The following is a 27,302-nucleotide window of genomic DNA, read 5'->3' as shown; positions in this document are numbered from 1 at the left end:
ATTGGGCCACCTTTGGCCAGGGTAGCTTTCACACCCTGGCAAGGAGGGGTAAAGTCCTGAGCAGCCTGGTCTGATCCCACCACGGCTGAGCCTCTGGTGGTCCCTGCTCGCATGAATGATTTTGCCATTGCGTGAAACACAGCAGAATGATTTCCACTAACAGACAAAATGTAAACCTAAAGGTTTAGCCTTCTCCTCCCTCCAAATAAGCAAACTTCCTTTGGGCTTTTTCATATCAATTAATTCTACCAAGATGTAAAGAAGCCTTGGTAAATTTTCTGGTTCGGACTGTGTAACATATTATATAACTTTAAGTAGGTATATTCATACTTACAGTTTCTAACTGGTTCTACCTTATAACTACTGAATTTATTCTGCCTAATGTAAAACCATTTCTCTTAAAATGAGAGACATTTTATTTTCTTATTACTTCCTCCCTTCACAGTAGCCCTCCTGTATTTCATCTCAGGAAAGTCAAGCAAGCAATGCTTCACGCATAAGGTCTAAGTCTGCTTTTGCAGAAGTAAACGTGAATCGCTTGGTTGTGAAAACATATCTAAACATGTATTTAAGGTAGGTACATGCTCATTTGCTCACCCATTCCAGTAAAGACAACAAGCACTGAGCTCTTATACAAAGTTAATCACAAAACCACTTAATTTCATCTCACTGTCAGGTCAATCTTTACACAAATCATGCACCAGCAATAAATAGCAACATCTTTAGTGTGATGGCTTTTGACATGGGTGCAGGACTCACCCCTCCTGCCTTTTGCAGCTTTCTTCTGAATTCCTCTGTCGGGTTGTTGAATGTGAGCTTTTCACAGCGGAGGTGATTTACAGGTGGGTGGCCTTCAAGGTGCAGGAATAAGTCATAGTCAAATCGAACTTTCTTAGGTTCTTCCTGAGGGTTGGAAATAACCAGATAGAAACATCTAGCACAAAACTAACCAAGTTGAAAACAAGGGCTACATAAAAGACTGTGAATTAAAATGAAAATCATGTCATTTTTAACCATTCTCTGTGTTCTTGGACACATTATGGAATTTACCAAGCGTCAGCTGAGCTACAGTAAGTCACAGCAGTTCCTATCAGCTCATGATAACACATGGTAAAATGCATGAACTTCATGAAATTTAAACTGTCCTGACACAGCTTGATTGAAAGTTTTATGTCATATTTGGCATGGGCTACAGACATACGCATAGGCAAGTATCATGATTCAGCTGACACAAGGTAATTCAGTCACCAACACAATCACACTTCTGATCCCTAGACAGTACTGAAGACACTGCACTAAGTTTTGAATCCAAGTTCCTCCACCAAAGTCAAACACTATGGTTTTCTGCACGAGTTATAGAAAGGGGTAAGAATGATACTGCAGCGAACTACATTTGATCTCCTATGTATGGGATCTGCTCATTTATTAATGAAACTTCATTGCCTTGAACGAGTGTGGCCAGCTAGATTTCAAGTGCTCCACCACAGCTTCCAAGCCACTAAAATTCCCTGCCATTGCAGTGAAAAAATGAAACTGAATGTTCCCTGTACCAATATGCAGAGAGAAAGAACAGAAAAGGCGAATTTATCTTGGAAGAAATAATCAGTGCTCTACTGTCCTGAGAAAGCCGCAGCTGAAAAAGGACACTACTGCCATTGAATAGACTTCAGTTTGTAATACTAGAGAAAAGATACTAAATATGTTTTGTGTTATACATTTACACAGTCCCTTCTAGAAGCTGCAAATAAGTTAAGTGCTCTTTTAAGGCAATATTAAGTAGTCCTTCCTCCAAAGGTTCTGATGTGCAACAGAAGCCAACAAACAATGTCAGTCTTAAGGCAGAACACAAGTTAAAAGGTCAAATTCTGGAAAAGCTTTAGCAAAAAAGGAACCATAAGGGAAGAGGAGGAAGAGACACAGCAAAATGTTAGCACATCTCCAACACTGCATGTAATCAAAATGTATGGTCTGTTTAGTGACAGATGCTTAAAAAATTCACATGAAGAAATGTTTAGTTTTCATTCAGGATTCCAAAGATGTGAAAAACAGAAAGCATAGAAATCTCAGTTATTCTAAAAGTTAAATTAGAAGTTTCAAACACAGCCAAGGGGCATCCCCATCCTCCCGTCTCTAGACTTGGAGCAGAAACAACAGAGGGCAACCTGAAATAAAAGGCCTGCAGTAGTCTGTTTCTGAAGACAGAAGCGAGCAGTTTCCTTAGATGAACTATTTTCTTGATGGACTATTTTCAAAGGCAACCATGGATGAAGATATTCCTTATTGTTAGAAAGATTAACACATGATTTCTCGTAGAAAAAAAACAGAAGTGATTTACTCCCCACTCTGCTTAGAGAACTGTGATGTTGCTACCGGCAAACAGTTGGTACCAGCAGCTTTGCCATAAAAGCAAAGTCATAAGAATTTATAAACGGGAGTCTTCAAAGAATTCTGTGGAAAGTTAGATGAACAAGACCAGTGATTTCAAAGCAGACTTTTTACTATACGAAGGACTCCCAGTACCATTACCATTATTTCAAAATAGTGTGACAGTGAAGGCAGTTTATGAGCCTTATCCTAAATGGACTGCATTTTCCAGAGTAGGAGTCTTTTGACTTAAAAGCATTTTTTCAAGGACTGTGTCTCAATGGCTAACAACTATAGCCTGCTGCTGCTGAATGTGGGAGAGGGGTTTGTTTGTCATTTCCCTAATTCTTTAAAGCTTGTAACGTTTACAGTCAGGGTGGAATGCCTATTAGATTTTCTACCAGTTTCTCCTTAGTCCTGGGAGTAGGCACCCTTTAATCCTCCATGGTCCAAGTGGCTTCCTGTACTCCTGCCTCCTCTATTCATTAGGGTACTTTCTGAATCAGAAATTGAAAAGTTGTCTACCTTGAATAAGTGATGATGGTCTGTCTCCTCTTCCTCCTTCTGTCTATCTCCTCTCTTTCTGTACTGGAATACCTGTGAAGTGGCTTAGGGGAGGAAGAGTAGCTGAGCCAGGAGAAAGCAGCAATTTGTGTCAGGAATGTCAGCTCAATTTTTGTGCCACTCTTCCTTTGTATTGTACCGACCCCAGGGAAGGGCATGCTGCTGCAGCTGTGTGAAGAGCTAGCTGACTCACAGTCCAACTGCTGCTTGTTGTATTCCATGACACAAAAATAGGGTGAGGGATGTTTGCAAACTTCCTAATTCCACATGCTGCTTGAGGGTGAGGTGAGTTGTAATCACTGCTGCCCTCTCGATCTCAGTCTAAGCCACAACTCCTGCTGGAGAACTCCTGAGACTTGCAGGTCTCCACAGTCAGCAAAGGCAGCCAAAAGTCTGAGTGGAAAACAAAAAAAGAAATGATGGGCGGGAAGCTTTCTGTAGAGATGCTTCAATGATTGACTCACTGTCTTCTGACTTTGCCCAGTTTTGAGATGAGCTCTTAACAGAGGAATTAAAGAGAACGGGCTGCTTTTCATTAGATTTCCTGAATGAATCGAAACTGCTTCCCCTAAGGGAGACAGAGCTAAAAAGCATACCAAAAAAGCCAACCAACTCACTGAGGCGATCCTGTTTCCTTTTCTAACAGCAAACTGAGTAGACTAAGCCCCGCTCTTCACAGATTGATACAGGGAACATTTCTGAATTACCCGTTCGAAACCTGCAACTTAGAAAGTGCTTGAGCAGAATTATCCACGGTTCACACCTTGACAGAGCTTTCTATGAAAGACAAAAGAATACTAGAATATCTACTTGAAGGCATAAACAGCTAACAAAGTCATACTCTAACACAAATTTTAAGTGACCAAGGTTCCAGCAAGTCTTTTACTATGCATTTCTATTTTCTTTCAGTCTTAGTTTTTCACCAGGCATTCAACACATTAAAGATGTAACATTAATTTGATTAAAATAATTATGTTAAACTACATGTTGGTAATATAAAATAAACACATATGTATCTTAGACGAGCACGTGAAGTATAATACTGAGGCACATGACATACAAAAGGAACCTAAAATATCACAGTTACTAAGGTACTGTACATTAAAACATGCAAAGTTTTTGCTCTTTAATACTACCCAAATCCAATTCTTTTTATGTGAATGAGTTATTAGTAATACAGATCCTGTTATGTACACCAAAGGAAATCTCTGTATTGGCTATTTAAGAGACCCACAATAAGTGCAGCATTTACTTAGAGTCAGAATTTGAGATACCACAATACTGCAAGCTTTGTACACAGCACGGGGTTTGTTTTTAAACTGTGCCCCGTGGTAATGTTGAGTTGAGTAGAATCAATGTTCACATACAGTCTAAAAGAATGTGGGTTTTTTTCAGATTGAGAATTTAAAAAAAAAAAAACGTGCAGGATAAAAAAAAAAAAAAAAAAAGACTGTTTTGAAAGACCAAAAACTGAAAAGATTAAAAAGATTGGCAATACTAAAATAGAACAATTAGTTCGTTATGAAATCAACATAATCAAGCTTGGTTTCCTTTCTTAAAGTTTAAGTGGCTCTTGAACTTCCTTAAGCATTATTTAAAGACTGTCCACTTCTGAGTAGGGCTAGTAATTCTTCTGAATAATTACATTCAACTTCTTTATTTTATCAAGCAATCCTGATTTCATAGAGTTATCTACTAAACACAGTTACGCATTTCTAAAACTTGCAGTGACTTTGAATTGAGGAACAGCATTGACAAAGATAGGTTTAAAACGAATTTCTAACTGAGTTTATGAATTTAATGGTAAATCTTTAAAAAACTCTGATTTCCACATGATTTATTTTTTTAAATGAAAAGTATGTGATTTCATACCTTGTTTTTGAAGTAAACCTCAATTGGTAAAATGAAACCAGCATACCCAGATTCTTCAACTTTGTAAGGTGGATCCTTGCACACTGAAACAAAGAAAACCCTGTATTTAACACACACCAAAAAAAAAAAATATGTTTTAAATGCACAAGCAAAACATACAAGCAAATAATCTGTGACAATAGTTCTATGGCAGCATCATGACAAAAGTGCACACACACAGTAGGACATATCTGTGCACAAGTTGACGTGAATTTTGCAAGCAAATCATTCCTGCCTGTATACACCCTACAGTTTATTGATAGCAAATTTTTAATTTTTGTTTTTCTTTTCCAATCCTTTCAGGCTGCTAAAGCCTAACCACCAGGGACTACTGAGTACCTGTAATGGCTACATAGGCACTACAGCCAACGCTTGTTCTGAGAATGGAAAACATACAGGATTCCATCTGGAGAAAGTTAAACATGAAGAGGGCAAAAGAACTACCATTCATGTATTCATAACCTATTCTAATAAATTTAATCTAAAGAAAAAGAAATTAATTGAATTTGACCTAATGCTAATAAAATTGAAATCTGTATTATTGGGGGGAGGGAGGACACAACACAATATTCGAGTATACAGTGGAGAACCTTAGGATGGTCAGCTATTGTATTATGTTGAAACAGTATACAGGTTTACGCTATAGAATTCAGACTTCTTTAACATGACAGCAAGGATTATTAGCTCCAATATACAATCTTTTCAGTAAAGTTTTCAGTTTAATGCAAGAGCTTTTAGTTACATGAAATCCCCATAGTACTGAACACGAGCTCTCTGAAGAAAGTGGCGCTAGCCTGCCAACTCCAGCCTGTGACAAAAAGCAGGTTGTTAGAGAACTTGGGATAGAAGTCACCTTTTCCATTTGGCTGCATAACTATCTCATTACAGAATTCATGCCCATGTAACACATAAGCACAAAGGTAGGCTGAGCCTGAGAAACTGCACATCTCCTGCAGTATCAACTCAGATACTTCCAAATGCCTCATTGACATGTTATGACAACTCATGTCATATGCACTACCATCTCAATAACATCATAGGGCAATGACAGTTTCTCTACTGTAGACCGGCAGAATGATGCAATTCATGCACAAATAGTTGACTTCTTCAGAAACATTTGGTCAAGCTCTATCAAGCTTGCTGACGGAAAGAAAATTCACACTCCCAGATGGATCATCATTTGCTAGGATGTGTGGTCTTTTCAGAATTCCTGGTAGCTGCTCACTGCAGTGTATCAGGTGCAACTTAAAACTATACTTTACAAAAAGTGTGTCTTGCAATCAACTGTGCAGGACCTGAATATCAGAATTATTCTTTTTAGCAAAGCACTGCAGATGGGCACTTACCATGCTCTATCATCCTGAAAATGTGACAAGGCGGATCATAACACATCCAGGAATATAACTGTTGCTTCATTCTCAATAGTGTGATCAGTACATCTGCTTTCTGTGGACATGCAAGCTTGATTAATCCCCAAGTAAATGAACACAGCAGAATTTTCTCCTCCTAGCTTGCCATTCTCCTCCTGAGCTGCTTGCACTAAATCCACACAGGGGCTCCAAGGATGAGGAAGATCCCAAGTCCTATGCTCACCTACTGCAGCTGGCTATCACTACCCTGTTCACTTCAAACAATCAAGAGAAAGGGAAAAGGATGACATAAACAAAGCAAGAATAATAATCTCTTTTTCCAGACTCATCCTGCAACACTGCTCTCTTGCAGCTACAGAATTTAGTTTGTTTTTCTTGGCAGGAAAAAAGACAACAGTTTATAAAGTGGGATTTGAAAGATTTAAAAAAGAAGTGTCAAGATGGTAGGTCAAATCTGAGGGGTGGTTTCAGACATACAAAGCTTTTAAGTTGCAAACTGAGTGTTCTGTGTTAGAACCTCCCAGAAGCAGTATTTCACCTTATATTTATGTCTTCCCTTAAGAGGGCTTACCAGCATTTGAAAAATGTAAATATAATAGCCCTCGTTAAGCACAGTGACAGGTTACAGTAATACATACTGACAACTTTTTCAGTCAGATAGAGGAGCCTTCCTGCTCATCCTCTGCCTTCAGAAGACAACTTGAAGAGAAAGCCTTCCCAGTATTATTTGAATGTCCATGCAGGGTTGAGAAGACTGAAATCCACTTACATAAAAACAGGGAAAGATTATTCAGCAGTAAATACTGTAAATACTGATAAATATCCAGATGGAAACTTTAGAAACTGTAATAATACATTAACTGTTACAGAGATCAGAGATTTCATTTCCATTATGTGACAAGTCACAAGTCCCCTTTATTTTTTTTTTTTAAATAAATATCACATCAACTTCTTCCTAAGCACTTAATTGGTGCAGAAAACACTGTCAGTATAAATATTTTTCATTATCTCCCTCAAATCTCTCTTCTTTCAGATTTATACAGCTGTTAGCCACACTGAATAGTACCTTGTCAAAGTTTCACATTACAGTTCTGAAAACAAAGTCTGTTACATTTGCAGGCTTTGTTGAAACGCAGGTGATGGGTTACAAAACACTTAATCACAAGGGAACTACTTTGGGTGCCTTCCCAAATGGAAAGATGGGCTTTTAATAGAAGGAAAATTCTACAATCTTGTGAATGAAACCTTACTGGGGGGGGGGGGGGGGAAATAAAAAGCGCAAGCAACTGAGCAAAGCTCGATGCTATTGCATACATGCAGACAGCTACCAAAACTAAAGCTATTATATTTTCCTCACCTTTCTTGTGGAAGCCACTACTGTATGTACTGGCAGAAACAGCACCTCTCTGCATTCTGAACGAGCACCTACTGGCATAAGCTCTTTTTGTTTTGTTGAACTGTTTAAAGTCATAACCAGGGCTGCAATGACATGTGTGGCTTAGCCAAGCCACCAGGCAACCATCCTAGCAAGGTTTGAGTGGAGAAGAGAGAGGTGGCAAGAGTTAGGTAAACCACAGAAAAGTCAGAGAGAAAAAAAAATAAGAGGAGAGGAAACAAAAGCTGTAGCAGAGAAGGAAAAAAGAAACAAAAGCAAACAGCAAGTACAGACCAATAGAGCAAAACCAACAACAGAAACTAGGAAGGAGCGATTCTGAAAAAAGAAGCTCCTAGAAACCCTAACAGGCTTCTCAAAGCTCGTTAAAAAAAGCAGCTACACTAGACAGGTAGATAAGAAGCAAACACTGCCCTTCTACAGACAAACAAACAATTTCCTCCCCATCCAGAGGCACAGAGGCATTTCCCCAATGACTGCTCCTCTCTTTTCAAGTGGCACCTACAAATGCATTTCAAGCACCAGATAAACATCGCTGACTGCACAACGTTATCACTAAGACTTAATTGTTGTGGTCAGGTTTTTTTCCTATGGAAACAGCTTGTATGGTCACAACACGTTTCTTCCCTCTCTCCTGTATCTTTTGACTAGGTGGTCCAACTTCAATACAGTCTCAGTGACAATTAAGGCCCTACAGATTCCTGACGATTCAGTGAAAACTTAGTGCCTGCACTGAGAAGCAGCTCCAGAGAACATCTCCACTGAGATGCAGGGAAAAGTAGCCATCAGCACTCAGAACTGAAAACCAGTTATAACACAGTGTCTCTTCTCCTGAGATCTGTAGGGCCAGCAGAAGAGAAGTAAAGAGAAAAGCAAAACTCTGCAGATTTCTTTAGGCCCACTGGCCCCAGACTAACTTGGGTTTTTTTGTCGCCTGTGCAAGGCAAGATAAGGAGTTGATCACACTATACCATTATTGTATCTTGTGAGAATGCAGGATCATTTCTCTTCCTCCATAAATGAAAGCTTTAATCTTAGATATTTGCAAATGCATTTGGTAAACACATATAGAACAAACAAAGCTATTTTAGGTACAATTTTGAAATAAAAAAAATAGGAGTTTATGCAACACAATTATACAGCCGAAGTCCGTCCCTTCTGTTCATCATGTTTCATTGTACTTTGGGATGAATATTGCTGTAACAAGTGGTAATGCTGGTATGTTTGAGGCCACAGAAAGGGACTTAGATCAAACAGGGCTCTAACTACAGCAAAAGCTGTTCAAATACTGCATAGGAGCTTGAACTTACGTGAAACTGAAATACTACACAAGCTGTTAAATGATAGAGGGAAGAGGGGACGGTGTAAAAGCTAGAGCAAGAAGGCTAAGGTCCTAGGACAGGAAGTAGTTTTCATAGCTGGAATGCCATTTTTCCATAATGCTGGGGAACCATACACATGTACGCACGGCAACTAAAAAGGCACTGACTTCCAGTACTGTACACACCTCAGCTGCTCACCTACAGCATACTGTCACTTAACTTCCTGTGATAGAGGACTATTTAGACACTCAACTGCAATCTTAGCTGTATTACAAACACTTCACAAACAGGAATTGTCAGAAGCGTATTGGCTATGCTGATCCATTCATTTTGACCAGACTTCCCATACATACAAGTGCAGTAATTAGCAGCTGATAAAAATTACTGAAGTGTTCCTCAAACAAAACATGCCTGTCAGAGACCAACTGCAAGATATCAATGTGCACCTTTTAATGAAATCTCAACAACAACATTATCAGTACTAATACACAATTTTATTAACCAGGATTTTTTTCTGCATAAGATCTTGGTATCTGTTTTGGTAAAATTGCCTATTATAGTCATTCTACACATAAGAAAGAGATGTGAGTGCTCAATTCTCATTCAATGCACTCTACAACTGAATTATTTTGATAATGCCAACATAACGAGTTACCTAAGATCACAGCAAGCCAGGACAAGAATTTATGAGGTATAGATTATCTGTCCCCTATTTGTCAGGGAACATGCCTGCTCTACAGCTCACATAAATGGCTTAAATTATCTCAAATGCTTTGATTCTTTATGCCACAATTGAGGCACTGCCTTTTCTTTTGTTGTGTTCACGGATGCATTCCCGTGTGTTGCATCAGACATTAACTGACACCTAGGGAACAGATGCCACAATGATGCATTTTAGTAACAGTGACCACACTGACACCTTTGGAGATATTAACAATAACAAAATTCTAGTAAGAGCTATCCCTTGCAAAAGCTTTAACATGAGATTCATTTACCACTCCAACACTGTTACACACCTCATTGTGAACAGATTCTTCTTTTGTTAAAAATCCAGTCAGAATGAGTAAGGAAAAGCAGAAGGTAGGTGCTGACACATCAGGACCATGCACTATATATATCATGACTAACAATTCACATATACTCTGTGTATCCTGCAGGATACACCAAGCGGGTGCTTGGAGGAAGGGAAGCCTTCTGATAGAGAACTGGTTTAATTGTTCTTTTTTTTTTTTTTTTTTAGTGGTATTTTATAGATTCTTGCCTATAATTTGCTTGTATTGGTCACCCTTCGACCAACTCTTCCCCATATTCATCACCATCTTCATCAAAAGAAGCCTCACAACAAAGGGGTGGCATTCACTTTCAGAGGAAGGCAGATTGTGCTACCAAATCCCTCCTGCAGTAAGAAGTCAGCTTTAAATATTCAGCTGCGATTTCTCTAAAAGCTCTTTGCTACTCAGCAGCTCACCCTCCCTGCTGCTGGGCTCCAGTACTTGGACTCTTTTATACAAAAAGAGGCAGGAAGAGAATAGGTCTGTTATGCCCTACCTTCAGGCACACCTCAGCCATTAATACCAACAAATTGCCAGACAGGTTCAAACAAAAGCTAGCAAAAATTAATAAATGGAGTGTGTGCGAAATGGTACCTCCTACGCCAGGAATAATGAGTTCCCATTTGCTTAACACCTTATGCTGACAGGTATTCATGAGACAGATACAACTCTGAAGTGAAAGCACAGAGGGCACTAAGAGAACTGGAACTGAGCTTTCAGCATTGCGTTTACAATCTATACTAAACTCCCTGCCCCACATACTGAATGCTCCAATTCCCACCACTTCTACCAGCTGGATAGGATAGCAAGATACAGCTTATAACCACTTAAATAAAGTTAACGCTAACTAACTTTTTGGAGTGATGTTTTCTGTATGTAGCATCCACTCCCTGCAACAGGATAGCTTCTTCATCGAGATCAAACTGATACACAAGATAGGAGGGTAGGGAAGCAGAAAAAACCTCCACCACGCCCAACCAGGTTTTCCAAATCCAGGTCTTACTGGGGTACTTAAAACAGCACTTTAAACATTGCTAAAGGACCAGCAGAGAGAGTACTAAACACCCACCTAGTCACAATCAAATTTCCTCTCACTCCAAACAAAAATAGACTAACAGAGATAAGATTTGTTTCTGGTTTTGGTTTGTTGGTTTTTTGTTTTTGTTTTGGTTTTTTTTTTGTTGTTGTTGTTGTTTGTTTTGGTTTTTTGGTTTTTTTTTTTTTTTGGGGGGGGGGGTGGGGGGAGGAGAGGGGCAGGGTGAGTTGCTTTTTTTACCCAGTTAAAAGGCCACATATGCCCTCCTAAATCTTCCTCTTAGCACATGAGGACAGCAGTAAGCCTTGAACACACAATTTTAAGTTTCTAAAATACAGGAGTGAGCTTCCTACATTCTCTGACTCAGGTGGAGCAACTTGCAGTTTCACATTTACCATGCTGCCTATAATTTACATAACTTTAAAGGTGGTTTTCTGTAGTTTAATGGTCTGTTATACTAATCCTCAGTGTACATGTACTAGAAACAGGTGTGCACAGGTACTAGAAACAATTGCGAACATGAATCCAGGAATTCCTAATTTTCTTTTTTTTTTTTTCTGCAGCACATATAAAATACCTCCTGGACTTTGAAGGTACAATCACTAAGTGTTTTGACATAAACTATTTGAGATTAAAAGGGGGACCTAAGGCATCCTCACTATTTCATAATGCTGTGCAAGCCCATTTAATGTAGGCATGCCACAAATGGGAAAGACTGCATCTTCACTCATTAACTGTAAAGGAGAAAACAATCTGTACTCCCAGAAGACAAGCAAGGGCTACCTTCTTGTGTAAAGTTACACTGTTGAAATTCACACAAATCATTTTCCTAGTATATTCCAGCTTTGCTGAAATGGGATAAGGCGGCAAAAGGATTTAAAAGCTGCACCTCACATGTCAGATTCTGGAGCTATACTGGCTGGCAGCAAATCATCCACCAGACTAGAAATGACGCATTAAACCATGTTTCCTCACCCCTTCCAGGACTTCCAGCAGGAGGAGCACTTCTCTTGACTGTCCCACCATACACAAACATCGAATGATCCTCAAGCACCTGCAAGCTTTCTGACTTCAGTACACTTCACAGGTGGTGCAGAAACCTCTCCTCTTGACTCAAGGACTCAGAAAGCTATTTATCTATACTCTGCACTCCACACACAAGCAACAATCCTTAATGAGACATACAGAAGTTACTGGAGATGTCTAGGACCTTTCACAGTTCATGCTTCCCATCCCTTCTGTCTGCCCCCTCAGCTTTCCTCCAGATAAGATGGGAATGAGAGAGAGAGAAGCGAAAAAGAGTATTTCTAAACTTTTTCGTACACTAAATTTCACTTTTTAGTTCTAGATAATTTTTTTTCCAACAGGAAGTGGTTCTCAAAAAAGACTGTTAAAAAATGCATATCTATCTGACATATCAATGGATCAGAGTAAATGACTTCCAGAAAGTACCTGGTCTAGAAGCCTTCCTTAGAAAATCGTGCCACTGAAGCAAAAGAAAAAACCCTTGAACAGGAAAGATACTTAACAACTGAAATGCATCTAAGGCTGTCTGGATAATAACATAAGCCAGACAATTTTTTTTTTGGTGGAAAAGACATTTGATATAACATTAAAAACTCCTGACTATAAACTTGCATGTGTCCTGTAGAGTTACCTTTACTATTTTAATAGCAATAAAAATTCCTAGTAACCATGCATTAATGCATCTTCATATTTATAGAGAAAATACAGCCCTTAGGATTTTCACTTTAACTGAGGAAAACAGGTCCCACAATTGCAGGATTTAAAGACGTTTATATCTCGGTTATTAGCTATATACTTCTCCCTGCTCAAGAAAGACTTTGCATAGAGAATATTTTTTCTTAACCCCTAGACGGACACTTGAGAAAGTCAAATATATATCTATATAGTTCTCTATTTTAATATCATTATGCTATGCAAAGATCAAACCGGGAACAAATACTTCCAGAGCTATCAAAAGTACTCCGTATTCCTGCGGTGCCATACTTAGGTCAAACTTTGTCTGAACTGCAAGCCGAGGCTAAGAATTTTTCCATCACATCTCTCAGTTTTTTGTGGTTATATTACTTCATTCATCATGGAATCACAGAGTCCATTAATGATCAGGTAAATATAATTTCTTTTGTTTGTAAGGCTTTTCTATGAAGCACATACAGCGACTCAAAAAAATATCAGAACATTCCTGTTGTACAGAGCAGTGTCACATAAAGTCTGGGTTTGCATCAGGCTTGAGAAGGTAAGTCTCCCCATCTGGGAATGCTTAAAAACAGAAAAACTGGCCACTGTCTAATGCTCAAAGTTGATACGAATCTTTTCGCTGTGTTAAGAGACAAAAGCTGAGAATCCATGTCTAATGTCACCTGGTAGAACTTCTGTGAAAATTCAGTAGCAAAGAACAAAATCTGCTACTGCACTCATCATTCATCATTATCCATCATAATCTAGCTGACTATTTACATGACAATTAAAAAGAAACCCGTAAGTAACAAAAGCGAGAGGATTTCTGAACGGCTAGAACAGCTCCTGGACTACATAAGCCCTGTTCAGCAAAAAACATGTAATAGAGAACTTTTCTTCACAGAAGATGAAGTATTTAAAACTAAGAAACAATAGGAGATTAGGGCACACCTCCATGAAAGTAGCGTAATTCAGTTACTGTTCACAATGAATACAAAGTTTGTATCTGAAATAATATTAATTAGTATCTAAGAGCAAGACAGTAATTCAATGGAGTTAGCATATGCTCATTATTTATCTGTTGCAATAGCATTTTGAGCTTGGAGGAACAATACCCATTGTATATCTTCATTGCCCTTTAAAATCTGCAGTATATTTTAACTTAGGTCAGCAGGAAACTGCTTCTTACAAAAGTATTTCAATATTAATTTCAATATTTTTTTCTTCATATTAAATACACTGGAAAACATAACTGATCTTGCTTCTATGGTCTATCTGATCATCTTTGTTAATTTTATAAATACATTTTATTAATACCATTCATTAGCAAATGGGAAAATACAATAAAGTATGCTATCCTAATTTAAGCAAAACATTGATGTATTAATATGAATTATAAAACCATAGAAGGGTATTGCTAAGGCTGGAACAATTATTTACACAGTGTGTTTACATGAGTGTGCCTGCTTTTTCTGGCTTTAACTTAGCATTACTTGCGTAACAGACCAATATGAATCTCTAGAACCAAAAATACCCTGAAGTACAGAGATTTGAAGTCTGTGTGCAAACACATTTATAATGAATATAATGTAAATGTATGCTCCGGGCATAAACACAGCTCTTGATCTGTGTTTGCATGCAGGTAATGCAGATGTTTATGTTGGCATGCAGGTAACAATCACAATTATAGTATTCAGCTGTTTGACATTTTGAAGGAAGAGAAAATGAGAACAGGTAGCCATGTGAGGCTAATGATGAGTTAATTATGAAGAAGGGGCATAGAAAACCTAAGATTTTCTTCAAGCAGAAATAATTAAAATTGCAATGCTGTTTCTGACCACAATAGCACACTTACAGCTTTATTTTTCTGCCTAAGTGAGGTACAAGACATTAATTCCTGAAAGCCAGTCATAGATATATTTCTTCTCTAACTCTGCAGCCCGACATACTGTGCGGCTGACAAATTATACTTTGTATGTAGAAAGGAAAAGGGAGGGGGAAGAAATATAGATTGGGCATTAAAAGTAGAAAATCTTCAAAGTGGCACACAGTCTAATCCTGAATACTTGGCCTTGTTCTAGGACAATTCCATCATGAAGTGAACAATTACAGTTTTACAAGATCCTCCCCTTAAAAAATACTACATTCATGAGACTGCATTTGTACTACTAACCTGCCGGTACTCTGTAGAACAAAAACAAAAATAGTGTGATCAGGCTGTCCAAATACACATTTGACAGATTGTGGCTAGAGTTTTGTCTAAGAAAGCAAACTGCTTTTTTAGTCCTGAAAGCCATTTGTTTTGCAGTCTTTCAACTTTGCTCTTTTAAAAATGCTAGGGGAAAAAAGTGGACAAAATTGCATTTGCAAACTGGTCTTTTTCTTTAAAAAAAAGAAAACAGATCAGAAAACTGTTGACTGAAACATTTGCAATGTTCTATTTGTTTATATATTATAGAATAAAAACATTTCATCTGTAAACTCTAGTCTGAAGTTGCTGCTGAGAGAAGAAACATAGAGCATTGTTTCCAGTTTTCCCATCAGTGACATCTTTATAATTCCACTGCTGATTTGCAAGGATTGGGTAATAGGTAAATAATTTTGTTGACAATTCTGGAGGAACATTTTGGTGGCTCTTAACTGTTTTAGTTCTGCAGATCTGGAAAAAGGAAAGTGCCTTCCAATAGACTTTAACACATGCAAAGTGCTAACACTCATTTTTGCTACCAAATATCCCAAACTTTTGCCTCAGTTTTTACACAGCATTATCACATGAAAAATATTTTTTGAATCACTGGCAAAGACAAGTTTGATTTTGTGAAGAATTATGCCATGCTCCTAATCTATAATGTGTTCTGCTTCTACAAAACTATTTTAAAAGAACTTCAAATAATTCGTCAATGAAACCGAAGAGTGTTTGAGAAGTGTTTCAAAGTGACAAAAATGTCATTACAAAGTTATCCTGTGGAAAAATGTATTTTTAAAGCTGAAAACTAAAGCATAGTTAAGCTGCGTAACAGACAGATTTTGTATGACTGTATAGTATACTAGTATGTTTAAAGCCACTCACGAACAAATGAGCTGTATCAATAGAAATTTTTCAGTTAATCCTCAAAAGTTTAATAGGTGGCACTTCACGCACTTTTTACAAGTCTATAGTCTCTGGTTTTTGCACCTCACTCAAAAACATTTTTTTCACATCTTCTCACTCCTGTTAGCATTCATTTCCAAGGTATAGAAGGTTTGCTATTTCTTAATTTTCACAACTGCATGATCTTATTTTATTCTGTCAATCTTCCCAGTACAAACGATGTAAATTTTGGTTGTTGTTCCACCTTCACGCTGATCAAACAGGAATTCAGTCACACTATACCAGCCTCAAAGAACTGCTAAGTATCTCTGAAATTTGATGGTATGGTTGAAGAGCAAACTCCATGTCTTTGGACTTGGACTAGGGAATTGCCTATATGGCAGGTATTTAAAATATTTCAAGGAAAGAAACCCATGCCTCCCTATATTTCTTCAACAGCTCTTTAATTCATCTCATTAAATGATGTGTCAATTTGAAATAAGAAAATAGCCAAACAATAGGTGGCTGCTTGGACATCACATGCTAAAAATGACAAAACTACCCTTGACAGATATTCTATATCAGATTTTGCTCCCTCAAAAAAAAGTCATGCCTTGCTTATTATAGTTGCACTAGATTAGCGAAGTTGTGATTCCAAAGTTTAAACAACCCAGGGCTAAGCAAAACATGAAAATTCCCCTCCATGTCAACACAGGTTATTCCTTGCCAGATCTAAACTGAAACTAACAAAAGGAAACGGCAAATCATGAGATACTGGTTTGTACTGAACTCTGTGTTCTCACTCATATCAATCCAATTGGACTTCAAAGCTACTCAACAATGTAATTACGCACTCAGGCAAAACCTACCCAGCCAAAGAAAATATGAACACTGCGAGCAGCTTAGAAAAAAGACTTTGAAACACCTTTTGCAATTCATCACTTGACCTGCTGAATCTGAGCTCTCAATCACTTTAATCTTTTCCTTTGCTCATATCGATGTATTTCTCTTCTCTTGGTATTCCCCTGGCATATTGTCCTGGTTCCAGCAAGGATGGGGTTAATTTCCCCAAGGAGCCAGCAGGGGAGGCAGGTATTCCATACCACGTGACCCATGCCCAGCTATAAGACGCGCTAGCCGGAGGGGAGGGGGTCAGTTGCCACTGGGGGGCGGGCTGTGGCAGTGCGGGTCTGGTCGGTGCACTTCGGTACTGTAATCGCGTCCTTATACACCTTTATCGATGTTATTGTTTTCCTTTCTTCTTCCCTTTGGCTGTTCTGTTAAATTACACTATTTCAACCCACGAGTTTTGCCTTTTTCTGCCGATTTTTCCCACGGCTGTGGGAGTTGAGCGAGCAGCTGCGTGGGTCTTTTTTACTGGCTGAGGCCAAACCACAACAGTCCTTTGTGGTGCCCAACGTGGGGCACGAAGTGTTGTAATAACGACAGATCTGACCAGAGCTTGTTAAAATGGATTTCTTATATGCATTTCTCCTATTAGTTAAATAGTCACCGGTTACAACGTTGCTTCGTTTGTTTGCATGGCTGTGTTATGTAAATTCTTATATGCTGTGTATACTCCCCGTGATGCTGTTTGTTATCTCAGGACTATAATTTTGCTGTCCTGTGCAATATCAGCTTATGATATGGTAACATCACTATTCAGGTGGCTTTGTTGGGGTCTCTATGCAGTATTGCTGTCCTGTCCATACCTTGGTTACCGTCTCTCATAAGTTATCAATAATCACACCCAATCTATGGGAGAAACAGGGGGAGATACCTTCCCCAGCTCTTTTGCCTCCCTTTTCTCCTTTGGGCCAGGTATGACACCTCTTGAGAATTTTGAATATCCTTGGGATGCTCAAACCAGCGTGTTCCTATTGCTATGTCTCCTGAATGTTTTTCAAGTCTTGTTTAGGGTTAAACAACCGTTTAAGACTACCACTCAGAGATCTGTCCCAAGGCTGGACAGTCAGGGGTGGCATGGGATGTGGGAGAATATGGGCAGGTATCTAGAGAACTTCTCACTTCCAATGGTTTGGGACTTCACCCTTGAACAACTACAGGACCCTGATAAAGTGATAGAATATTTGAAAGGAAAATGCTGTGGCTATTCCAGAGAGACACAACTTATGACACTGTGCTGGGCCCTGGCCAGTATCTACCAAACACTGCTCAGTACTATGCAGGACCCTCAGGGGAAAGAGGGGAAAACCAGACCAGCAGACAATGAGGCTACTCCAACCCCGGAGGCAGGCACTGTGGCTACTCCAACCCCAGAGGCAGGCACTACAGCTGAACCAGACAACAAACCTGTGCCAGGATCAGTTGCTCCTATACAGAAGAAATACACCAAGAAATCAGTTGGGATAGTAAGGGATGATGACGAACCAGGGCCAAAGGAACAGGAGGAAGAGACAGAACCAGAGATAATCACCCGATCCCTATCCCTGAGTGAGCTGCGAGATATGCGAAAAGATTTCAGTTGACTTCCTGGTGAGCACATTGTCACCTGGCTGCTCCGATGCTGGGATAACAGGGCCAGTAGCTTGGAATTAGAGGGCAGGGAAGCCAAGCAGCTGGGATCCCTGTCTAGACAGGCCGGCATTGACAAGGCGATTGGGGAAAAAGACACAAGCTCTCAGCCTCTGGAGGCTACTCCTGTCAAATGTGAGGGAAAGTTACCCTTTCAGTGAAGATGTTGTACGTTGTGCAAGCAAGTGGACCACCATGGAAAAAGGTATCCAGTACCTGAGGAAATTAGCTGTATGGGAGATGATTTACTTCAACCCAGATAATGCGCAGTTACCCACAGATCCTGATGAAGTCCAGTACACAAGGCCCATATGGCAGAAGTTTGTACGGAGCGCACCATCACCATATGCCAACTCCTTGGCAGTGATGGAATGGAGAGGTGAAGAGGGACCAACAGTGGATGAGGTGGCTGGACGACTCCGTCAATATGAAGAAAGCCTATCTTCCCCCCTCGTTTCAGCTGTGGAGAAACTGTCCCAGAAGGTCCAGCAACTTGAAGAGAGTATGTCCTAGTCCCCACCTGTACAGGCCAGCATCTCAGCTATTAGGACCAGGCGTTTCCCTACTCAAGAGGGAGAGTATAGAGAGTACACTCCATGAGGCATCCTGTGGTTTTACCTGCATGACCACAGAGAGGACATGAGGAGGTGGGATGGAAAACCTACCTCGACCCTATGGGCACAGGTACATGAGCTGCAAGGAAGAAAGTGCTGCTCCCGTTTCCAGCAGACAGCTCCCGAGACAGAGTGGAAGGCCTGATCTCACCTCCAATCCCCTTGAAGGGACTTCCAAGTCATTTCTGCAACAAGTGAATAATGGATACTATGATCAGGATTAGAGGGGCCTTGCCCCCAGCCAGGTGGGGGAAAGGGACAACAAGGTTTATTGGAATGTGTGGATTTGATGGTCCAGCACATCTGAGCCACAGGAGTATAAGTGGACACTGGTGCACAATGCATCTTAATACCATCAAATTACAGAGGAGCAGAACCCATTTGTAATTCTGGAGTGACAGGGGGATCCCAAGAGTTGACTGTACTGGAAGCTGAAGTAAGCCTAACTGGAAATGAGTGGCAAAAGCATCCCCTTGTGACTGGCCCAGAGGCTCCATGCATCCTTGGCATAGACTATCTCAGTAGAGGATACTTCAAGGACCCAAAAGGATACCGGTGGGCTTTTGGCATAGCTACCTTGGAGACGGAAGAAATTGAACAGTTATCCACCTTGCCTGGTCTCTCGGAGTACCCCTCTGTGGTAGGGCTGTTAGGGTCAAAGAACAACAGGTGCCGATTGCTACCACAACGGTGAATTGGTGGCAATATCGCACTAACCGAGACTCTGTGATTCCCATCCATAAGTTGATTCGTCAACTAGAAACTCAAGGAGTGATCAGCAAAACTCACGCACCCTTTAATAGTCCCATATGGCCAGTGTGAAAATCTAATGGAGAGTGGAGGCTAACAGTGGATTATCGTGGCCTGAATAAAGTCATGCCACCTCTGAGCACTGCCGTGCCAGACATGCTAGAGCTTCAATACGAACTGGAGTCGAAGGCAGCCAAGTGGTATGCAAAGATTGATATCACCAATGCATTCTTCTCAATCCCTTTGGTGGCAGAGTCCAGACCACAGTTTGCTTTCACTTGGAAGGGCATCCAGTACACCTGGAATCGACTGCCCCAGGGGTGGAAACACAGCCCCACCATTTGTCATGGACTGATCCAGACCACACTGGAACGGGGTGAAGCTCTGGAACATCTGCAGTACATTGATGACATCATTGTATGGGGCAAGACAGCAGACGTTTTTGAGAAATGGAATAAAATAGTTCAAATCCTTCTGAAAGCTGGCTTTGCCATAAAATGAAGTAAAGTCAAGGGACCTGCACAGGAGATTCAGTTTAGGAATAAAATGGCAACATGGACACCATCAGATCCCAATGGATATGATCAACAAAATAGCAGCTATATCCCACCGACTAGTAAAAAGGAAACACAGGCTTTCTTAGGTGTTGTGGATTTTTGGAGGATGCATATTCCAAATTACAGTTTGGTTGTGAGCCCTCTATATCAAGTGACATGGAAAAAGAATGACTTTAAGTGGGGTCCTGAGCAATGACAAGCTTTTGAACAAATTAAGCAGGAAATAGTTTATGCAGTAGCCCTGGGGCCAGTCCGGGCTGGACAAGAAGTTAAAAATGTGCTCTACACTGCAGCCGGGGAGAATGGCCCTACCTGAAGCCTCTGGCAAAAAGCATCAGGGGAGACTCCAGAACCCCAGGAACAGACCCGGGGTTCTGGAGTCGCGGATACAGAGGATCCAAAGCCTGCTATACCCCAACCGAAAAGGAGATATTGGCAGCATATGAGGGGGTTCGAGCTGCTTCGGAAGTGGTTGGCACTGAAGCACAGCTCCTCTTAGCACCTCAACTGCTGGTGCTGGGCTGGATGTTCAAAGAAAGGGTCCCTGGCACACATCATGCAACTGATGCTACGTGGAATAAGTGGATTGCACTGATCACACAGTGAACTCGAATGGGAAACCCCAATCACCCAGGAATACTGTAAGTGATCATGGACTGGCCGGAAGGCAAAGATTTCAGATATCACTAGAGAAAGAGGTGATGTGTGTGGAAGAGGCCCCACCATATAATAAACTGCCAGAAAATGAGAAGAAACATGCCCGTTCACTGATGGGTCCTGCTGTGTTGTGGGAAAGCATCGAAAGTGGAAGGCTGCTGTGTGGAGTCCTACACGATGAGTTGCAGAAGCCACTGAAGGACAAGGTGAGTCGAGCCAGTTTGCAGAGGTAAAAGCCATCCAGCTGGCTTTGGACATTGCTGAGCGAGAGAAGTGGCCGGTACTTTACCTCTATACCGATTCATGGATGGTGGTAAATGCTCTGTGGGGGTGGTTACAGCAGTGGAAGCAGAGCAACTGGCAGCGCAGAGGTAAGCCCATCAGGGCTGCCGAACTGTGGCAAGATATTGCTGCCTCGATAGAGAATCTGGTTGTGAAAGTATGTCATGTAGATACCCACGTCCCCAAGAATCGGGCCACCGAGGAAAATCAAAACAACCAGAAGGTAGATCAGGCTGCTAAAATTGAAGTGGCTGAGGTGGATCTGGACTGGCAATGTAAGGGTGACCTATTCATAGCTCGGTGGACCCACGATGCCTCAGGTTGTCAAGGAAGAGATGTGACATACAGATGGGCTCGTGACCAAGGGGTGGACTTGACCATGGACACTATTGCACAGGTTATCCACAAATGTGAAACGTGTGCTGCAATTAAGCAAGCCAAGTGGTTAAAGCCTCTTTGGTACAGAGGACAATGGCTAAAATATAAATATGGGAGGCCTGGCAGATTGATTACATCACACTCCCACAAACCCACCAAAGCAAGCGCCACGTGCTCACAATGCTGGAAGCAACCACTGGGTGGCTGGAGACGTACCCTGTACCCCATGCCACTGCCCGTAACACTATCCTGGGCCTTGAAAAGCAAGTCTTATGGCAACATGGCACCCCAGAAAGAATTGAGTCAGACAACGAGACTCATTTCTGAAACAGCCTCATAGACACCTGGGCCAAAGAGCATGGCATTGAGTGGGTATATCACATTCCCTATCACACACCAGCCTCGGGTAAGATAGAACGATACAATGGACTGCTAAAGACTACCCTGAGAGCCATGGGGGGTGGGACCTTCAAACATTGGGATGTCCATTTAGCAAAAGCCACCTGGTTAGTTAACACCACGGGATCTGCCAATTGAGCTGGCCCTGCCCAATCAAAACTTCCACGTACAGTAGAAGGGGATAAAGTCCCTGTAGTGCATATGAAGAATATGTTAGGAAAGACAGTCTGGGTTAGCCCTGCCTCAGGCAAAGGCAAACCCATCCGTGGGATTGCTTTTGCACAAGGACCCAGGTGCACTTGGTGGGTGATGCGAGAGGATGGGGAGGTCTGATGTGTACCTCATGGGGATTTGATTTTGGGTGAGAATAGAATAAATTTTATGATGTTAAATATTAAATAACCTTGCTGGTGTATGTTATCATTATTATTGCTATCAATGGTACTACAGAAGAATCACCCAAATCAATGACAGATGGACTTTGATAAGACTGAGTAAAGTGCAGTGATGATGTAATAAGGACTGACCTCAACAGCTGGCACCCAGCAACTTCCACAAGATCGACATCTTCAATCTGCAGACTGTGGGCACGGACTGCATCAGGTACACCAACCCAGCAGCTGGCACCCAGCAACTTCCTTGAGATCGACATCTTCAGCCTGTGGACCGTGGGCATGGACTGCATTGGGTACACCAGTCACGAGCTTCAAATACAGCACATACCAGTTCAGCACCACACACCATCTTATGTGCCCAGAGAGACTGTTCTCACCGATGGAGCCTACCATCATGGACTAAGTGAGCTCAATGGACATTTTGGAGGGGTGGATCATAGACTACGGGAACTGTAAGATCTGGACATCACACAGATGGTATGGAATAAGGGGTGTATAATGTCCTGGTTCCAGCAAGGATGGGTTTAATTTCCCCAAGGAGCCGGCAGGGGAGGCAGGTATTCCATGGGGGTCTGGTCCGTGCGCTGTGTGGCGGTACTGTAATCGTGTCCTTATACATCTTTATCGATGTTATTGTTTTCCTTTCTTCTTCCCTTTGGCTGTTCTGTTAAATTACACTATTTCAACCCACGAGTTTTGCCTTTTTCTGCCGATTTTTCCCACGACTGTGGGAGTCGAGCGAGCGGCTGCATGGGTCTTTGTTACTGGCTGAGGCCATGTTTTCTCCATGTATTTTATTTGATTAAATAATAGCTCGAAGAACAGAAAACATAAATAATTCAGTGTAAACATCTTGAACAAAAATTAAAGTGCCAGACATGCAGGAAACAAGTAATGTTATACCACCGTTGTTTCATTAGTGGTCATGACTGAAAAAGACTGCAGAGGAACAGAAAACTTTATACTTCAGTTTTGATGAAGGGAATGCAGTGATTTACTTTGGGTGAAGTGAAGCAATTCAAACACACAAAATTATGTATGCTTGACAATAATTTCCTTCAATTAACAAAATATCTCCCAGTTAACACTCATTTATAATTCTTTCTGGAATTAGTACACATTACCTTGAGGACATTAAATTAGTCAAAACAGAGATCAGTATTTCAGACTAGCATATCAGGTGCTTTCAAAGAAGTCCTGCTCACAACTTCTCTATATCAAATACATCTCTTTTTTAACTTGCAATTGCCCCACAAAATTGTCTGAATAGATACATCTTAGATTTTATTCCCAGTCTGATCTTAATAGGTTTGAAGAAAGAACACTTGTAAGCACGGTGTGCATGCAATCCACTGTTAAATTAAGGAACAAAAAGAGAAGGGAAGCACATATAGAAATGAAGCTAAATCAGAGCAAACCTCTAAGCAAGCTTCCCCACTCATGTTTCTGCATGTTTTCGGAAGGAAAAGTCTTTCCACTTATCAGGTGTGTTATGTCATGCTATATCAAAGACAGGTGATGTTCATTTTAAAGTCCAAGATTAAATTAATTTCAAACAGGTAAGCATGAAACAGGGCCAAACAACAGGCACAAGTTTGCCTCATTTTTAGAGCACCTGCTTGTCTCTGTCTTCCTTTAAAACTGCCTTTCAACACACTGGTAAAATTGCCTCCAAAAACACCTCCTTTCCTCCCTTTTTTTGTTCTTTTAACATGGTATTTAGCTGCCTTTTACTTCACTGTGCTCAGAAGTAACAAAGCCTGAAGCAAAGCCAGTAACACGTGCCAGTACGAGCCCCACAGCTGAAAGGTTCAGAGAGCCATGAGGCAGAGCAGGGCAAGGAGACTTTCATTCCAGCACCCAACTTCCATCTCTGTCAGCAGCAGAACTTCAGCCACGTGCTTCAGAAACTAAAAATGCTTCCGTGGCTCTTTGCCAGGACACCGCATGTCAATATGCAGTGCCATTCAGACAGACTTTGATTACAGGAAACACTGAAGGAGACAGAACAAAACAGTCACACAGTTGTCACCTGTAGGAATGGATAAATAGGCTTTCTGTGGGTTTTGAGGTATGAGACACAAATAGCAGAGATCTGAGTGCAATAGAGATTCACTTTTAAGAGTCCTCCAAGCAAAACCTAGTTAATGTAATTAAAAGGAAGACCAGGAGAAGCAATGAAAGAACAGATATTGAAAACATACATTGCAAAAAACCTATTTTTAGAGCTCTCTGCTACCTTCCAAAATGTCCTAAAGTTATTTTATGAAGAATATTCACCTATGTACACAAAAGACAGCATGTTTAAAAAAAAATAAAAATCAAGCTGTATTATGGTCCACAAAAGAGTAGAAACCCAACATTCTTGATTCTCCCCAGCAGTTTACATTTCTCTTAGGACAGCACAAAAGATCAAGCCATCTTCTTCTGCTGCAGGCTAGACTTTGGGGAAAGGAGAAATCGAGAGCATCTTTTCCTTGCAGGAAACATTTTGCTTTAGTCAAGAACAAAAGACAGACAGGCTGAAAATAACACTCCGAGCAAAGAGTACCCTATCTAATTCAATTTTTCTTTCAAGAACAATCCTGAGCACCAGACACTCTTAAGCTTTCCCACAGATAGAGTAAGGTTAAATATTTAAGACACCAGAGATAAGAGTAAAGGATAGCAGGGATGACCACTTCACAAAGAAATGAGGTACACACAGAAAGAGAATTGCCTAGTAATACAGAATATACATGGCAAAGTCAGTCTAAAAACAAGACTAAAACTCAAACACAGAGTCATGACAGCACAACCAACTCTTACTTGAAGATTTCAGGAGCAAGAAAAATTATCAAGGTGGGCTGGAGAAGTAGCACATAGACATGATGTACTGCAGGAAAAAAAATATCCATCAAATGGAATGAATACAGAATGCTCAAACCAGACAGCAGCCTTAATTTTATTTATTTATTAAACAGGCAGATTATTTTGACTTTCATGATTTTTAGTGAGATGTTTTTCAATATAGAAGTACTATTCACAACATTTATTAATGACTGGATGCAAGGCAAGTAGCCTACTAGGAAGAAAACATCCCAATAAAAGAAAATTAGCTTAAGCTCCAAATGAGCATAATGAAGAAAACCAGGTGACTTAACATAACTTCCTACACTTAACAAGGTAATAAGAAATAGAAATCAATGTAGAGGGAAACATAATATGAATTTTAAAAGGACACCATTTAAACTGTAATTGCATTTAAAGGACCTATCACTTAGTACTATAACCTACTTATGAAAACAAGAAGTTAAGGCAATCTCAGTATGAATCCAGTAAACTGGATGACTGGCTATTTCAATTAATTATATATCTGCTCTTCTGCAATGTAACATAATTACTCCAGGTAACTGAATTGCTGTAATACTCATAAGGTTTTATCTCCTCCTCCCCATCCCTTAAAAAAAACAGAACAGAAAATCAGGAACAGCTGAGAAACCTCAAAGGAGTGTTAAAAAGCAAGAACTGCAACACCACTGAGAAGAGCTAAAATAAATCTGTGACACATTTTATTCAGATAACATAATTAGGATGCCCAATCATATGTTCATAAATGCCATTGACACAGCTTCAACATACATGCAAAAACTAGCTATTTAAGACAACCCCAAATATGCATGCCCTTTCACAATGCCTTAGCTGAAACCTTACAGCAACAGATGAAATCACTTCTCTCAATTATTAGCCTGAACTCTCTCCTACCAGAAGATTCCCACAACACTTCCTAATAATAAGTACCAATTACTGTGACTTCAGAGGACACTGAACAGCAAGTGCTGGTAAATACTGCCTTGCAACTGTCAATCCTTTAAACCACATAATCCATTTAAGCTCTATTTACCATATCTGTGCATGAACACAGAGCACTTGAGTATTTCAAACCTGTAATTACTTTCAGAGACAGAGTAAAGTCCCCACAAACACACAGTAGCTAAAGGAAACATATATAGCAGTGCGAGAATATGACAAGGATAATTTAATGACACTGGAATTATGCCACTTTCAGAAAGCAGCTTCAGCATCTTCTAATTTTATAGTCAGACTTATGACATCCCAGAAGGGACTTACAGATTTGAACACACAGTGGCAGTGGAAGTGTTCTCCTCCACAGGATAACCTTAAAAGCCTCTAGGCAACAGAGGCTGGTTTTGGCTGGGATATAGTTTTGGGTGGTACTGGTTTTGGCTGGGATAGAGTTAATTTCTTTATAGCAGCTTGTATGGTGCTATCAAACAGATTCTTGTTATCTCGGCACAATTTTCATGCTGGAAACCAACATATACCATAAAGCTGTATGTTTTGTTTTTGAAAAGACTAATAACCTTAACCTTTTTGAGCAACAGATCTCTGGCTACAAAGCAAAGCATAGGTAACAAGAACCTGAAAATGTTCAGGAAATCTCTAATGTAAAGCAATGAAAGCAGGTCTCGCTAGAGAAGTCCTTCTAAAAGTACCAGATTCCACAAGGCAAACTGTTTTATTTTAATAACAGCCTCAGACCAAACTTTTAAAGCTGCCGTCCCTCTCCATGAGGCAATTCCTTCCTCTTCTACAGGTTTCCTCCCATGATCTTACACAGCAGAGCCCTGAAGGAGGAGGAACTTCCTGTGTCCTCTTGCAGCAAGGCTGGCATGAGTTGTCTTCTCACTGTATCCTGCAGTGCCTTTTTGTAAAGAAACTGTAGAAGCTGTTTCTGTTTCTACATATATCCAACATAAACCAGTAACCTGGTCTAATGGGAGGTGTCCCTGCCCATGGTAGGGGGGATGAAACTACATGATCTTCAAGGTCCCTTCCAACCCAAACCATTCTATGATATTTGCTGTTCACTGCGAGCTTCTCAGCCTGCCCCACTCCTTCCTGGATCTTCCTGGATCTATTTTCTAGACATTTCTGTACAATTAAATCTT

At 40.4% G+C, this 27,302-nt stretch overlaps 1 protein-coding gene across 1 annotated transcript in view; it reads right to left on the bottom strand.

Annotated features, from left to right (window-relative positions):
• The window catches only part of MLLT3 (MLLT3 super elongation complex subunit), a gene marked incomplete at both ends in the record, with an annotated part of 142,755 nt that overhangs the window by 65,181 nt on the left and 50,272 nt on the right, over positions 1-27,302 (bottom strand). The window contains 2 exons of the mRNA XM_082497981.1: positions 760-903; positions 4,801-4,883. Of these exons, the coding sequence (XP_082354107.1) occupies positions 760-903; positions 4,801-4,883 (227 nt within the window). The remainder of the gene's footprint in view (positions 1-759; positions 904-4,800; positions 4,884-27,302) is intronic.

This window comes from Vanellus vanellus (assembly GCF_965231255.1).
Source record: "Vanellus vanellus genome assembly, chromosome: Z".
NCBI classification, from domain to species: domain Eukaryota; kingdom Metazoa; phylum Chordata; class Aves; order Charadriiformes; family Charadriidae; genus Vanellus; species Vanellus vanellus.
The sequence above is the reverse complement of the archived record's forward strand: the minus strand, read 5'-3'. Positions and strand labels throughout refer to the sequence as shown.